A 15,185-nucleotide genomic window follows, 5' to 3' on the forward strand; every position below is an offset into this window, starting at 1 on the left:
AAAATGTCAATACAGATTCCAAATACAAATTTTCGTCCCCCTGATACAGATATACAGATTTTTGACCCTAAAAAATACAGAATCAAATGTGGCAACCCTGGTTGCAGTTCCGCGAGCCGTGGCCGAACTTCTGGCAACGGTGGCATTGCGATACGCCCATAGGGTTTTTGGAGTAAAACCGCCAGTTTACTCAAAAACCGTCCAACGCCTTAGTCCGTCACAGGTCTTGGATTTTGACGGTGCCGCGGTCGAAGTACAACAGGTACAAAGTGTGCGTACCTGTGACTGTTGTCTTGCACTTTTATCTCTCGTGGCGTTATTCCGGCACCCGAGAGGTGCCCCTTCAGGTCGGCGATTGGGCGGTCTTGGTTGCCCTGCAGGACTACCTTAACAGCGGTCTTCTCAACTGGATCGAATGTGTAGAACTTGAAGTTGCTTTCACCACCAGGTCGAAGTTCTTTTTGGTGAAAGTAATTCACCGGAAAACCACAATCTGATCAGTGCTGCTACCGTCGGTGTTGTTGTTGTAGCGTATTTCCCATGCTTCGTGAAGTTCTCTGGTGGTGGGTAGCGGTACTATCCATGATGATTCATACGGGCACGGGGGGTCTTATACTGGAGAAGCTTTTTCGGGAGGCTGAGCTTTCCGTATCGTTCTTGTGAGTCACTTTGGTACGCTGGCCGATTTTTTTGTTTGTTTGTTTGTTCACGGGAGTGGCGCATAAGCTGCACCGTTTCCAACTGATCGAATAGCAACGGCTACCATTTTAGGGCTCTGATTCAAATATTAGCAAAATCGGATTTATATGGTTTAAAATGGAGTTGTGTTCAATCAACAAAGTGTATAATGTCCACTTGCACTAGGAATATTGATGCCAAAAAACGGAAATATCGATTGTTGTCTAGCTGATCTATAATGCATGCTCCCATGTGAATTTCATCCAATCAATCGTCCATCCTTATTGAATTGAATGTAAGGCAAAAAGGACATAATTCAATCACGTAAACCATTCACTTTATTCAACCTGCCAAAAAAGGTGTGATGTATAGTGTGATGAAAATGTAGTGGCCACGGAAATATTTCGTTAAGTGACTCGTAAAGTGATAATAACAAATTGTGGTAACCCGAGCAGACGGAAATAACTTGGGAAGGTCAGTTTTTGATATTGTGAGAAGATCGAAATATGTTATTGGGATGATCGGATTAGTTGTTAAAATAACAAAAATCAATAACAATGATTTGTTCGAAGAATAACTTAAACTGTTATTATGTTGTTATTGCAATAACAAACCAATAACACAGAAGGAATCATGAAGGAATAACAAGATTTGTTATTTTGTGCGGAGAGGTGGAGCAGCATAATAACAAAAAATGTTATTGAACTGGTATGTCTCCATAACAAAAAAAGTTATTGTTTTGGTTTATTTGTAATTTGCAAATAAACCTGCAGTTGCCATAACTCCTCTGTACTAGTCAGGGCTGCAGAGTCGGGTACCTCCAAGCGACTTTGAATCCATACTTGAAGACAACTCCGACTCTGGATGCAGGATATGACGTCAACGACGACTTCAGCTCTCTAAAAATACCAGACTTCACAGATTCCGACTCCAAGTAAAAGTTGCTGAAAATTTTCTGAATCTGATGCAGTCTCCGAGGTCTCACTCCAGCTCGAACTTCAACGTCAGCTCCGACTTCCTGGCTCTGTGAAAATAAGAACAGTTTTTGTTATTCGCACTACAAAAATTCTCAATAAATGAATCAATTCCGTTAGGGAATATAACAAAATTTAAAAAAAATGAACTCTCAAAAGTTAATTTTATCGGATTAATTTTAGCTTGAAACCCCATTTCATGGTGAAATAAATGACCCCGATAAAATTGGTCAAAATTATTTCATAGTTCTAGCCAATTTTAGTAAAATCCCTTAGGAGGTATATCAAATAATAAAAACCAACTTTCGAAATTTCAACTTTTTGGAATAGTTTAAGTTTAAGGACCCCATTTCATGACCCTGACGAAATTGGTCAAAATTATCCCATAGTTCTAACCATTTTAAACAAAGTCCTTTAGGGGGTATATCAAATAATTAAAAAAAATCAACTTTCAAAATTTCAACTTTTTAGAATAATTTTAGCTTAAGGACCCCATTTCATGACCAAAATAATGACCCTGACGAAATTGGTCAAAATTATCTCATAGTTCTAACAATTTTAAACAAAGTCCTTTAGGGGGTATATCAAAAAATTAAAAAAATCAACTTTCATAATTTCAACTTTTCAGAATACTTTTAGCTTAAGGACCCCATTTCATGGCCAAAATAATGACCCCGACGAAATTGGTCAAAATTATCCCATAGTTCTAGCCAATTTTAGCAAAGTTCCTTAAGGGGTATATCAAATAATTTAAAAAATCAACTTCCAAAATTTCAACTTTTTAGAATAATTTAAGCTTAAGGACCCCATTTCATGGCCAAAACGAAACGAAATTAGACAAAATTATCCCAAAGATCTAAACATATTTAACAAAAGAAAAATAATAACAGATTGTGTTATGGACACTTAGAAACTTTTCCATTTGTGCGATTTATGGCATTTTTTCTACGTCAGTATACCGAACGAATAACAAATTTTGTTATTAGAAGAGTTTTGAAATGTATAACATTTCCTCTTATTAGCGTGTTATTAAACATTTTCAATATAATATCACTTCAATACCAAATTTTGTTATTTTATCAGAAACTGTTATTATTTTTTCTTCTTGAAGTTGAACTTCAGGATAAAATAATAACACTCTTTGTTTTTTTTACAGGATTTGTTATTGAAATATTAATAATTTTGTTATTACCGTCTGCCCAGGAATGGCAGGAGTAGTGCGTCCATCCCGGGAATTCCCGGGACAAAAATCCCGGGATTTTTCCTAAACCGGGAATTCCCGAATCCCGGGATTTTCTATAATTTGTCCCGGGAATTCCCGAAATTGAAAAAAAAAATCATATTTTGGTCTGGAAATTCAGATTTGGTTGTGAAAATAGTAGAACAATAAAATGAATTAAAATTTGTATTCAGCAAATCTCAGCATATGAGGCATATAAGGAAAAAATATTATAATTTGAATTACCAGGTCCGCAAAATGTCTAGTGCTTTACATTTTTTTCTCTATTATTTTATTTTTTTGAAAAACTGGATATATTTACGTATATTTTCGATTTTAAATTTAAAAAAACAATCTCATATCAAATTATTTATAATCAAACGCCGGCATCTAGGGCAAATACGTACAAATGTAACGAATAAATACAGCTATTAAAGCAAAAAAATATTTGCATGACGTTTTGGATTACTTCGGTTGAAACAGTAACAGAACAAAACAATTTGTACTTCTAAATGTATTGCTCTAAAATCTCCTGTACCTATTTAGACTGTAATTCTGATTTTCCCTCGGTTGGCGGTAGTAACTTGAAGATAATTTGTAAAATATGTTTTATATAAAACAATGAATTCAAAACTTATCTAAAATTTTACATTGACTGGTATCATTTTATTTATTGTCGTTGTTTGTTTTCTAGCTGTTTTAGTCATGTCATATAAAATATATATAAAAGAAAAAAAATGAAAGAATTCCAAAGTTTTTTTGAATAGGTCCTATAAACATATGGAAAACAAAAGCTTATTGGACCTTTTCAAAAAAAAAAAAAAACTCAAGAATTATGTAATTTGATTCGCAAATAAAAAAATGATTAATCATACTGGAATTAAAAATAGTAGTTGATATAAAATCCTAAACACCACAAAGACAAAAATAATTCTTTCAGGCTATTTTAAAACTGTCGTCTTTGTTTAGATTGAAGTGAGGATTATAACCATTTGATATTATTAAGCTAATTCAATGATTTTAAGCTTGAAAACATAACAAATATAATGAAACATAGATTTTATTACTGACTCAAAAATTTCCCGGGATCCCGGGATTCCAAAAATATTTTTCCCGTTTCCCGGGAAATTCAAAACCCGGGAAAATTGGACGCCCTAGGCAGGAGAATTGAAAGGCGTTTTGCAAATTAATGTTCACAAGGACATCACAAATGTGCACGTTTTGCAGTCTGGAGTAATATTGATAGTAAAGCAAGATAGTAATATTGATACACGCAGAAAAATGTTTTGTAGAATCAGCCTGTACGAGGTTTGAATCAACAAAATTTTTGTTGAATATAATCAACGCCGATTTTGCGTTGAAACAAACCTTGATTTTCTCAATTCAACAAAATTCTTTTGTTGTTTTGAAAAAGCTGCTTTGACGTTTAGCGTTGAGTCAACAAAAATCATGAGTTTTAAATCAACAAAACGTTTTGTTGATTCAAATATGTCTTATTTTTCTGCGTGTAGTAAAGATAGAAGCTCTTCGGAAAATATTTAAAATGTAATGGGTCAACAGATTAAACCAGAACTTAAAAATCATTTGGGTCAAGCTGCCAGAGCCAAAAAAGGAGTAATCCAGCTGTGTGTAAAAGGCCTGGGTGTAAAATAATTTTTGTAATTATTTTTGAATTTAATGAAAATTTATGGTTTTCGGTTGATTTTAAGTTTCCACAAGGTTTTATCATTTACAAGTTCATTTTTGTTGAAATTTTGCGTTTTAATAAAGTGCTCTGCAGTGTCTATTTTCACCCCCCCCCCCTCCTAAGTCCAATTTTCGCCCACCCTTGGAACCAGTTTTCGCCCACGACAAAAATCAAGAAATCAAATGAAATTATGCCACAAAGCTAAGCAAATATGGTCTCCTTTTGATACACAACATGTTCCCGAAGCTCAATTTCATTGATGTGCACAATTTTGTCGTAATATGAATTGAGGTTCAAAAAACCCTTGTAGTTTTTTTTTTAGATATCCCACTTTTTTTGAGGTTCTCTGACTATTCTAACTTAAATCAAAACATGTTCTCACTCGTAAATAAAATATGACTAAATCAAAATTCCTGATTGAACTTATGTGTCCCTATTCACCCAAGATAAGTTAGCGTCATTTTGTTGTTGATTTTATTAGGGATACTTTAAGGGGTTACATACATGTAAATCGGCAAAAATGTCAGAAGTTGGTTTGATCACACTTAAACTTAAACTTTTTTTTTTAAATCTGTTTGCAGGACATTAAAATGTTCTTTTTCAACTATCATCAAAATAAATTTGAAGACATTGTATCATTGTCGAGATACAGCTATATGATGTTAGCATGTTCAAAAAACGGGTGCCACGAAATCTCAACACTGCCTTGACCAAATCGGCTAAACATTTTGGTGAAGACTCAATAAACTAGTTCCGTGTGCATGACAAAAGCCGATTTTCAAAAAGTTAATTTTTTTAAAAGATAAAAATATTTTGATGATTTTTATATAAAAAAATGAAAGTTTTTGATTTTTGTATTTATTAAAAATTCAAAATTTCAAAATCGGGCTTCGTCATGCACACGGGATATGTCTTGCGAGTCTTCACCCCGAATAACTGCTAATTTGGTCTATCCCATCTCGAGATATCGTGGCACCCGTAAATCAACTCGGTGTTCAGAGAAAAACGCTCGCAAAGTTTGACAGTTCGCTTTGCGTATGGCAAAATTTTCAGCTTAAATCGTCTGTAACTAACTTTAATCATATAATATCTTCATGAAACTTTCAGGAGTGATTGAATATCATCTTTTCAGTTGATTTAATATTTTTCTGTAATATGAAATTTTGTGATATTCTACATGTATGTAACCCATTAACCTTATGGGTCATTCGCTCCCGCATTGACTCAATAGAAAACTTCGAGTACCTCTTAAATAAAAATATTAAAGCACATGTGCTATTTTGAAGAATATTGTGTAACTACTTTTTCCTCCTTTGCTCAATTCTTCTCCTATGTACCAGTAAACTCTTACCACGTTTGAACTAGGGTCCCATATCTGAGTTTAGGTTAATTTTTGAACTGATGTTTTACCAAAACACCCTGATTGAAATAAAATTAAATGAATTATTACCTTCAAAAATTATCTGGATTTATCCCAATATATTTTCTAGCGCATTTTGCTGCGATTACATAAGTTTTTATGGTAAACGAAAACTGGTTTTAGATAAAATCTGAAAACACAATACTAGATTTCGCCCTGGGCGAAAATTGGATCTCATGTTTTTTCTAGACCCCAGAAATCGCCCACTTTATTTTATTGAAATAACCTTTGGTAAACTTAAAAAAAAGTTAATCACTATATTTTCATGAAATTTAGACATGCAGTGAAGCAATGAATAATCAGATAGGGGAACTATAGCCTTTCTCAGCCTATTTCTATTATCGGCCTCTCAGCACTTTGATCATGAATTACAGCTTATATAAAGTGTTTTTGACTGTTCCAAAGTAATAAATAGCTCAAATAAAAGTGAGCAAGCAACTCTCCATTGTTGAAACATCTGAAAATGTTGATTTAATAGCAGAAACGGCAAAAGTGATGAGAATTCGTCGAACGGCTTAGTGTGATTAAAATGGGTATATTTCCCCTACGTTATTTTCGGAGAAAATGAGTTGTTTTCCCTCATTAAAATTAATACCCGCTGTTGTCGAAATATGGCGGCTGCAATAAAGCTTTTTTTGAAATGCTTATAAAAACATAATATACAATAGAAATTCACTAGGAATGTTTCAATTAAAGCTAGAAATGAATGCATATGTAAACCTGCATAATAAATTAAACCAAAAAATGGTATAAGTTAGCTAAATACAGATTATATCCAGTAGGTAGGCGAAAACTAGGTCCTCTGCCCTATATGCGTTTATCCTATATATGCATTTATCATTTCTTTTCTTCATCAGTCGGATGGCCGAGCGGACTAAGGCGCCAGTCCTTTACGTTGGTGCTGGGTTTGAATCCCGTCGGTTGGAACTTTTTTGTTTTGTTTACAAAAATTGTACATGCAGTGTGTAATAATAAGCGTCTTTTTTGACGAAGGTGATGTGCATGCTTTTGCATGCGCTTTTACCATCGGATGTTTTGCTGTGTGCACAGACTTTTTAATTATATTCGAAATCTTGTTTTTTCTATTAGCTTATCACACTTCGGGTGACGTTTATTTTCAATTCATTTCACCGGAAAACCACAATCTGATCTTTTATTCACGAGAAACTGATGATATTCATCATTTTCTGATGTAAAATCGGTCACCATTTCCTGATGATTATTACCATCATTTTTTTCTGTGTACAAAATGAATATTATTTCTTTTCTTTTCCTCAAAATTAACGGAAATTGCTTTAATTTTATTTTGTGACAAGGACTTCGGCAGGTCAACCCTCGACCGAAAACCGTCAAACTAATCCTCCTGGATTTGGGCGTACTCACGCCAACGTAGCGGCTAGCGGAAACGGTCCAACCCCGGACAGCAACAGCGATGGTGATTTATTTACCCTCACCGAGTTCCTCTCCGGTGTGCTGTATACACGACTCAACACTTGCCGAAACAAGCTGGAGCAGTTCTTCGCGCTGCATGAGCTGATGGGGAAGTACCTATGCCCTGCATAGGTGCAAGCTCACACAACGTCTTCGCTTTCAGTAACGAACTGGTTTTTTTTTCTGTGATTTAGATTTAAGCTTTCCTATCCTCCTTTCTTTCCCTAATAATAGCAGCAGTTGTTTTAACCAGTTTTTTCTTCTCTCGCTTATTCGAAATTTACGGAAGTTATTTCATCAAATGATTGTATCTGAATCAATTTGTAGCTGTAAGAATCTCCAAAACTCTGCATCCTGTAATAAGTTAAGCACATTATATTCTGATTAGTACAACAAATAAACATGAATTGAATTGAAAATATATTTTGTGAAATTTGTGGAAGAGTGGAGAAGAATTGGTCGATTACAATATTTTTACTAACTTTAAAAAGCGTTTTGTAGATCTGAACAAAACTTACAAATTGCTTTTAAAACATTACAGAAATGTTGCGTCGTTCCACAAAATCGGCAAACTAGAAAAACGTAACGCATCGCGTAAAAAGAGGTTCATTGTACCATATTTGGCATAAAAAAAATCTGTTTATAGTTTTTTTTTTGCGAAATTTTGATTTTGAATCACTTTTAAGCAACAAATAAATACAGCTGTTAATTTTTTTGGTTCTATGTATTCATATTTTTTTATATCATTAACACTGGAACGCCCAACACAATGTCATGTCATGTTAAACTTACAAGGACGCTCAAGCCTAAAACAGTTGGAAGGGTAACTTCAACTCTCTGGTTCTCGGGCATAACTGAACCAATCGGGACATTTTTTTTTTCGAGTGAATAATAACTAGATAATCCTAGAACTTTGCAAAACTCGAAGTGATCAAATCTGTAATTTTTGCGATCGAAAAATCGTTCCAACTTTTTTTGACGCGCTTGCCTCCGTGGAATTTTGGGCGAATTTATTTTACACGCGCAAAAAAAAAGTTGGAACGATGTTTTTAATTACAAAAGTTACAAATGTGATCAATTCAGATTCTGCAAAGTTTTAGGATCATCTAGACATCCTACAAATCACTTAAAAAAAGAGTTGTCCTGATTAGTTGAGTTATGCTCAAAAACCAGCGGGACTCTCATGCCAAATATCTGTATATATTTAAAAATCATAACTCGAAATCCTGTTAATGAACTCCTTCCATTTTTTAGTATGCTACGTAAAAATGTCCGGGGAATCCGGTAAAAATATTTCCAGACATAGGCTCTTTGGTCCAGACACGGTCAAAACGGCATTTTAAAGTTTCATACGCCCTTTTCATATGTTAGGCTAGATTTTTGATACTTCTTTTTATTTTTCTTTGTGTTACTGGTCGGGACATCGTACCCTCTGGGCCAGGAGGCCTTAAGACGCCCCAGCCGGTTGGTCTTAGAGCCACGGCCGACTGGGGTGGGCTCTGAGCCTCTTTTGCGCGCTGGCGGGACTAGCTAAAGCAAAGAGCCTTATTATCAAGGTCGGCTCGAAGCCGAATCAAGGACACAAGACCTAGGAACATTGTTGGAATTCGAGCGAGAAGAAGGAAAGCATTTCTCGCTCGCGAACGAGGGAGAGAACTTGTAGTACTTTTCTCTTCTCGCTCGCGCTCTCATTTTCGTTCGCGTTCTCGCTCTCGCCGCGAGCGCTCGCGAGCGCCTCGTGCTAGCCGTTCGCCCCAAGCTAGCAATTTGTTTATCAGGCTTATGAATACGAACCAGGCGATGGTATAGAGGTGTAACTTCAATCGCTGTGTTGTTTTTTGTTCGTTTCTAACACGTTCAACTTCTCGCGAACGGGCAATTCTGGCTCGCGAGAAAGCCCGTTCGCGAGCGGAGGAGAGCACGAGTAATCGGTGAGCTTCTCTCGGCAGCTCGAGACTCGCGGCGAGAACTCGAGAGAGAGAAAATTTTCTCGCGAGAGCGCGATAATACCAACACTGCCTAGGAATTACTTTTTAACTTTTTGTATTTAAACTTACAGTGTGTGAGTGTGTGTGTGGTTAGTGCGGTGGGCCGGCCTTGCTGCTGGTGCTGCTGCTAGGAGTTGTTCTCGCTGCTTGGGCTGCTACGGGGTGCTGGACGGCCGGTGAGGCACAGGGGGCCACCGGGCCATACGTGGCCGTTCTCGGCCTACTCCTTGGGGGGGGGGGGGCTCCCGTGCTCGTGCCCGATTTCGGATTCGCCTCCGAAACTCGTGCGGTGATCCTGGACACACGTGCTTCTCGAACTTGCTGGCGCTTCGGTAGAAACCCAGCTTCGTGGACTCCAACCACGTGCCAAACCACCGAAGTGCGCCGGTGGGCGGGTTGTCCTCTCCAGGATGGACACATCTTGGCCACCAGACTGGCGATCGTCCGGCAGCGATCTTAGCTGGCAATTACGGGTCCTTCGGGTCGAATTAACACGATTTGGGAAACGATAAGGTTAGACATGTCACGTATCGCTGTTGGCTCTCAGCATATCCAAATTTTAACCACAATGCTACCTGATGTGACGATTCTTGGTCCAATATGTCCTTTCCCAATAATTACCACAACGTGGTATCACTTTTGAGCTGACCGTGACCTTCGGTCAAATTCTTGCACTGTCTTTGTGTTGCTGGACGATCTGGCTTGTTTGACTGTACTTGTAGGAAAGATCGTATCAGTCGTTTTCATGGTCAATCTAACCCTCTCATCCGCGTAATCGTATTCTCTTTTATTCCCTTTTGTGATTCTCTAGCTGTTCCATTTGCATGTAACGATCCCAATGGTCTCCGTTGTATAGCACCACAACCGCTGGGTTAGTAGGTAAAGTGTGTGGACAGATATTGGGCCTACGGTTCGTTAAGTGTGGTTTATTATTTATTTCCCTAACTGTGCTCTGTCTCAGCTACATTTAAACATTAATACAATAAATGAAAACAATACAAAACAAAAGCCTTATTCCCTACAAAATTAAATTAAAACTTCAAATTAATAGACGTGCTCCTATTTGCCATGGGCGAAGTTAAATGGCAAATTCGAGCGATTACCCGCAACGGTAACATTTGATATGCCAACTTATCACCTTATCACAATTGAAATCGGTTGAAATGGCGAGGAGTTATGATTTTTCGAAAAAAGTGTTTTTTGCGAAAATTGACGAAAATGGCCATTTTTCAGACCACCCTAACACGGCGTAGATCACCCTAATGGCCAAACAAAAAAATACGGGTCTAATTATTTCGGCCAGCGAACCCCCAGAAAAATTTTGAACACGATCCGAGTACTTTTGTTTTTTTCCATGCTGTTTTCGTGGGGAATTGCTGTTTATACAGCAATTCCATTTGAAAAGAGCCTAAACCGAAAAAAAAGTTCTCCGATCGGGCTCAAAATATTTCTGAGGGTTCCTTGGCCAAAATAATTAGACCCGTATTTTTTTGTTTGGCCATTAGGGGGACCTACATCGGGGTCGGTGGTTCAAAAAATGGCAATTTTCGTCATTTTTCGCAAAACCACTTTTTTCCAAAAATCATATCTCCGCGTCATTTCATCCGACTTTAGATGTCTTAGACGCAAAAGAAAGGTGATAAGTTTGACTATTTGGGGAAAATAGTAAGAAGTTTCAAAAATCTAGCTTAACATTTGAAAAAGTCGCATGAAAACTTAAAATGGCTTTTTGACCATGTCTGGACCAAAGAGCCTATGTCTTAACATATTTTTATCGGATTCCTCGGAAAATTTTACATAACATATCAAAAAATTGGCGATGTCAAACCGTACGTTTCGAGATATGTTTTTTGAAAATAAAAACTGAGTTTTCGACGCGTCACGCGCAAAAACAGGAAATGACGAAATCGGCAAAAATCAAATTTTTACACTAATACTGCGATAATTAAAAATTTCAGCGTTGACTTATACATGTTTGGGTACCAAAAGTTGCGTATAGGTCATCGCTGAAATTTTTAAGTTTGCCGATTTCGTCAAACATGAAGTGCCCGGTATGTGAGGCAAAGGTGTGCAATATGCGGGGCAATGTGATTTTTTTTAGTTAATTTTTGTGTGAATGTTTACTTTTCATCATGTTTTCAATTGGGGGTTGTTTTTTACCCCAACTAAAGATAAAATACATAGATACATGAATACAGTCCCTTTGACACCAAATTTCTATCTTCTCATCAATCCAGGCTGTAAATTATTGAAAAACACCTCTTTTTCGCATGTTCAAAAATGGAAGGAGTCGTACCGCCCTCCGTCCCGAGATATCAAAATGGACCTCGGATTCGTGATCAGGGACAAAAGTTACCCCTTAGGACAAAGATTCACGCAAATCGAAGAGGGGTCGGGGCAACTGCTGTGTGAGTTGGCGGAGAATTACCCACATAAAATTGACCCTAAGACAAGTCGAATACCCAAATATGAGCTTTTTAGGTTGAAATTAAGTATTGATAAGGCTGGTACGCACCTTTGCCCCGTGCGCACATTTGCCTCGTACCACTCTACGCCCGTTTCCAGAGTCAAGCAATCGCATTCAACTGTATTTTTTTATTGATTTATTAGTTTTGATAAGTGTTACACAAAGCATTAATGTAATTTTTTAATATCTCTTTTATTCTGTTTAGATTGACAACACAAATGCTATTAGCTAGTATTTGACTTTTTGGGGTCAGAAGAAAACGATAATGAAAAGGTTATTATTCTGTTCGTATATTTCTATAGTTTACCAAACACAAAGACATATTTTTTACGACAAAGACTGTAACTGTAAAAGCGACGTAGTAAATCGAATTGAGTTGATTTAGATTTTTTTGTTACTGTTTCGAATCCAAGTATAAATCGAATAAATTGAAATGCTCCGCTGGAGCCAGGAATGTACGTAATATTTCCGGCGGATGAACTTATATCGTTAACGTACGGAATCGCAGTACCACGAGTACAACCACGACCAACTCTGGACAACTTGCGGGAACTTGCCCCCATCGGCAATAGGCCTGTTTCCACCACAAACCTGTCCTTCCAGCAGATAAATGAGCCCCGTCGGAACAAAGTTCAACCACCCCGGCCAAGGACACCACCGATCCTCTCACCAAGAGATAGAAGTCCTAGCGTTAATTTTTCTCCGGATGATAGAATCTACGATTACGATGATAGAACTCCCTTATACGACACCGATACTACCGTGAACTATGTAAACAGGGACCGTTTGCTTCCCCCCAGCCCATCTCCGTTGTCCAACCCTTCTCCAACGACGGTCTCTAGATCTCCAAATCCCAGTTCAGGTGTAAAAGCGAAAGAAAAATCCAAATCTAGACTTCATCTTAAGCTTGGACGTCTACGGCCACATTCCTCCAACGAGCAAAGTGACTCAGCTCGAATCCGCGAAGATTTGCAAATCCACGTATCAAATCCTGTATTCACGCGTGAGAACCTGCGGCAACGTAACTTTGACGCATTTTTCGAGTCCGGCGAGACCGTTTATTCGCTGGAGAAGAAGGAAAAACCACCGGTTATTGATCCTATTGAAGGCGATCTTAGTAATGCCAGCGGATATCCTGCTGGAGGCACCCAGTCGCGTTCAATTTCTGTTAATTTCTTTCGTAAAGCCAAATCACCAACCACCAAGAGTGCCGAACTAGAGTACGAAGAGTACCAGAAAGGTGACAGGTGCCCCTGAACAACTTAATTGGTTGTTATTCATTTTGCCTAATCCTAGAGTGAGTTTTATATGTTGTGCGGCGTTTATATGACTTATCAAACTGTGGTAACTTTGGTGATCATCCTTTCTAATCTTATCTCATCTAATAGAACAATCGGTATGTCTGATATTTGGCAACGTGAAAGAAGGGCTCTTTCCCGACATTTTGTGGAGTATACCGAAATATTTCGTCGGGGGGACCAGAGCAACTTATTTTTGAAGATTATTTTTCGATTTTATGGAATATTTGTTCAAAAAATCACAGAAAATTTGTGTATTCATGTTGATATCACTCAAATTTCTTATGATTATGCGAACAATATTTGCCCAATATTTGACCTCCAATAAAAAAAGGTGCAGGTGGTTATGTTACACATGACCAGTATGACAAAGAACTTTGCAAGATGATTGTTGAAATTTTCGATTAGAATGTCCGGTCCAAATTCCCCCCTTATAATAACCGTCCTATCGAACTAAGGGGACGGAAATTGCAAGTGGAGCTGGAATAGAAATCGAAGTGAAATCAATTTACTTTCCTTCACCACTCGAAAGTTACCAAGATGCGGGAATGTTTTTACAAGGCTGTTGCAAGCAATCGGCGGCAGTAAAGGAAATTTGAAGAGCAGACATTAAAAACTACCCTTTACAGGGCTCTTAATGATTACGAGATAGTTATTCTAAATTTCCAGAAACAGATTTTCACAGTGGCACAAAAAAGTGTGCATTGCAGTAGTCTATTTATTACTTCCTGCCTATTAAGCAATATATTTTAACTGCTTAGCATTAGCATATTTTAACTGCTTAATTTCAGATAATGGCCAAATGCAACTTTTTATGTCCAGTATCAAAAATCATTAAGTTTGATACCCATATTGCCCCAACTCTTACGGTCCGGCAAATGTCCCCTCATCGGAACATCCCCGGGGCCTCCGGCCACTCCGGATTGTGGCCACTACTGCCAAAATGTCAAATTTCATGTCCGGTGTCAAAAACCATTAGGTTTGATACCCATATTGCCCCAACTCTTACGGTCCAGCAAATGTCCCCCCATCGGAACATCCGCGGGGCCTCCGGCCACTCCGGATTGTGGCCACTACTGCCGAAATATCAAATTTAATGTCCAGTATCAAAATCCTTAAAGTTTGATACCCATATTCCCCCAACTCTTACGGTTCGGCAAATGTCCCCCCATCGGAACATCCGCGGGGTCTCCGGCCACTCCGGATTGTGGCCACTACTGCCAAAATGTCAAATTTCATGTTCAGTATCAAATACCATAAAGTTTGATACCCATATTGCCCCAACTCTTACGGTCCGGCAAATGTCCCCCCATCGGAACATCCGCGGGGCCTCCGGCCACTCCGGATTGTGGCCACTACTGCCTACTGCCTACTACTACTGCCGAAATGTAAAATTTCATGCCCAGTATCAAAAACCATAAAGTTTGATACCCATATTGCCCCAACTCTTACGGTCCGGCAAATGTCCCCCCATCGGAACATCCCCGGGGCCTCCGGACACTCCAGGTAGTGGCCACTACTGCCAAAATGACAAATTTCATGTCCAGTATCAAAAACCATAAAGTTTGATACCCATATTGCCCCAACTCTTACGGTCCAGAAAATGTCCCCCCATCGGAACATCTGCGGGGCCTCCGGACACTCCAGATTGTGGCCACTACTGCCGAAATGTCAAATTTCATGTTCAGTATCAAATACCATAAAGTTTGATACCCATATTGCCCCAACTCTTACGGTCCGGCAAATGTCCCCCCATCGGAACATCCGCGGGGCCTCCGGCCACTCCGGATTGTGGCCACTACTGCCGAAATGTAAAATTTCATGCCCAGTATCAAAAACCATAAAGTTTGATACCCATATTGCCCCAACTCTTACGGTCCGGCAAATGTCCCCCCATCGGAACATCCCCGGGGCCTCCGGACACTCCAGGTGGTGGCCACTACTGCCAAAATGTCAAATTTCATGTCCAGTATCAAAATCCCTAAAGTTTGATACCCATATTGCCCCAACTCTTATGGTTCCG

The 15,185-nt window shown here is 38.4% G+C and overlaps 1 protein-coding gene across 1 annotated transcript in view; it reads left to right on the plus strand.

Annotated features, from left to right (window-relative positions):
* The window catches only part of LOC6052802, a 106,559-nt gene that overhangs the window by 13,515 nt on the left and 77,859 nt on the right, over positions 1–15,185 (plus strand). The window contains 1 exon segment of the mRNA XM_038262831.1: positions 12,070–13,104. Within this exon segment, the coding sequence (XP_038118759.1) occupies positions 12,318–13,104 (787 nt within the window). The 5' untranslated portion in view covers positions 12,070–12,317.

The sequence above is a fragment of the Culex quinquefasciatus genome, chromosome 3 (genome assembly GCF_015732765.1).
Source record: "Culex quinquefasciatus strain JHB chromosome 3, VPISU_Cqui_1.0_pri_paternal, whole genome shotgun sequence".
Taxonomy (NCBI): domain Eukaryota; kingdom Metazoa; phylum Arthropoda; class Insecta; order Diptera; family Culicidae; genus Culex; species Culex quinquefasciatus.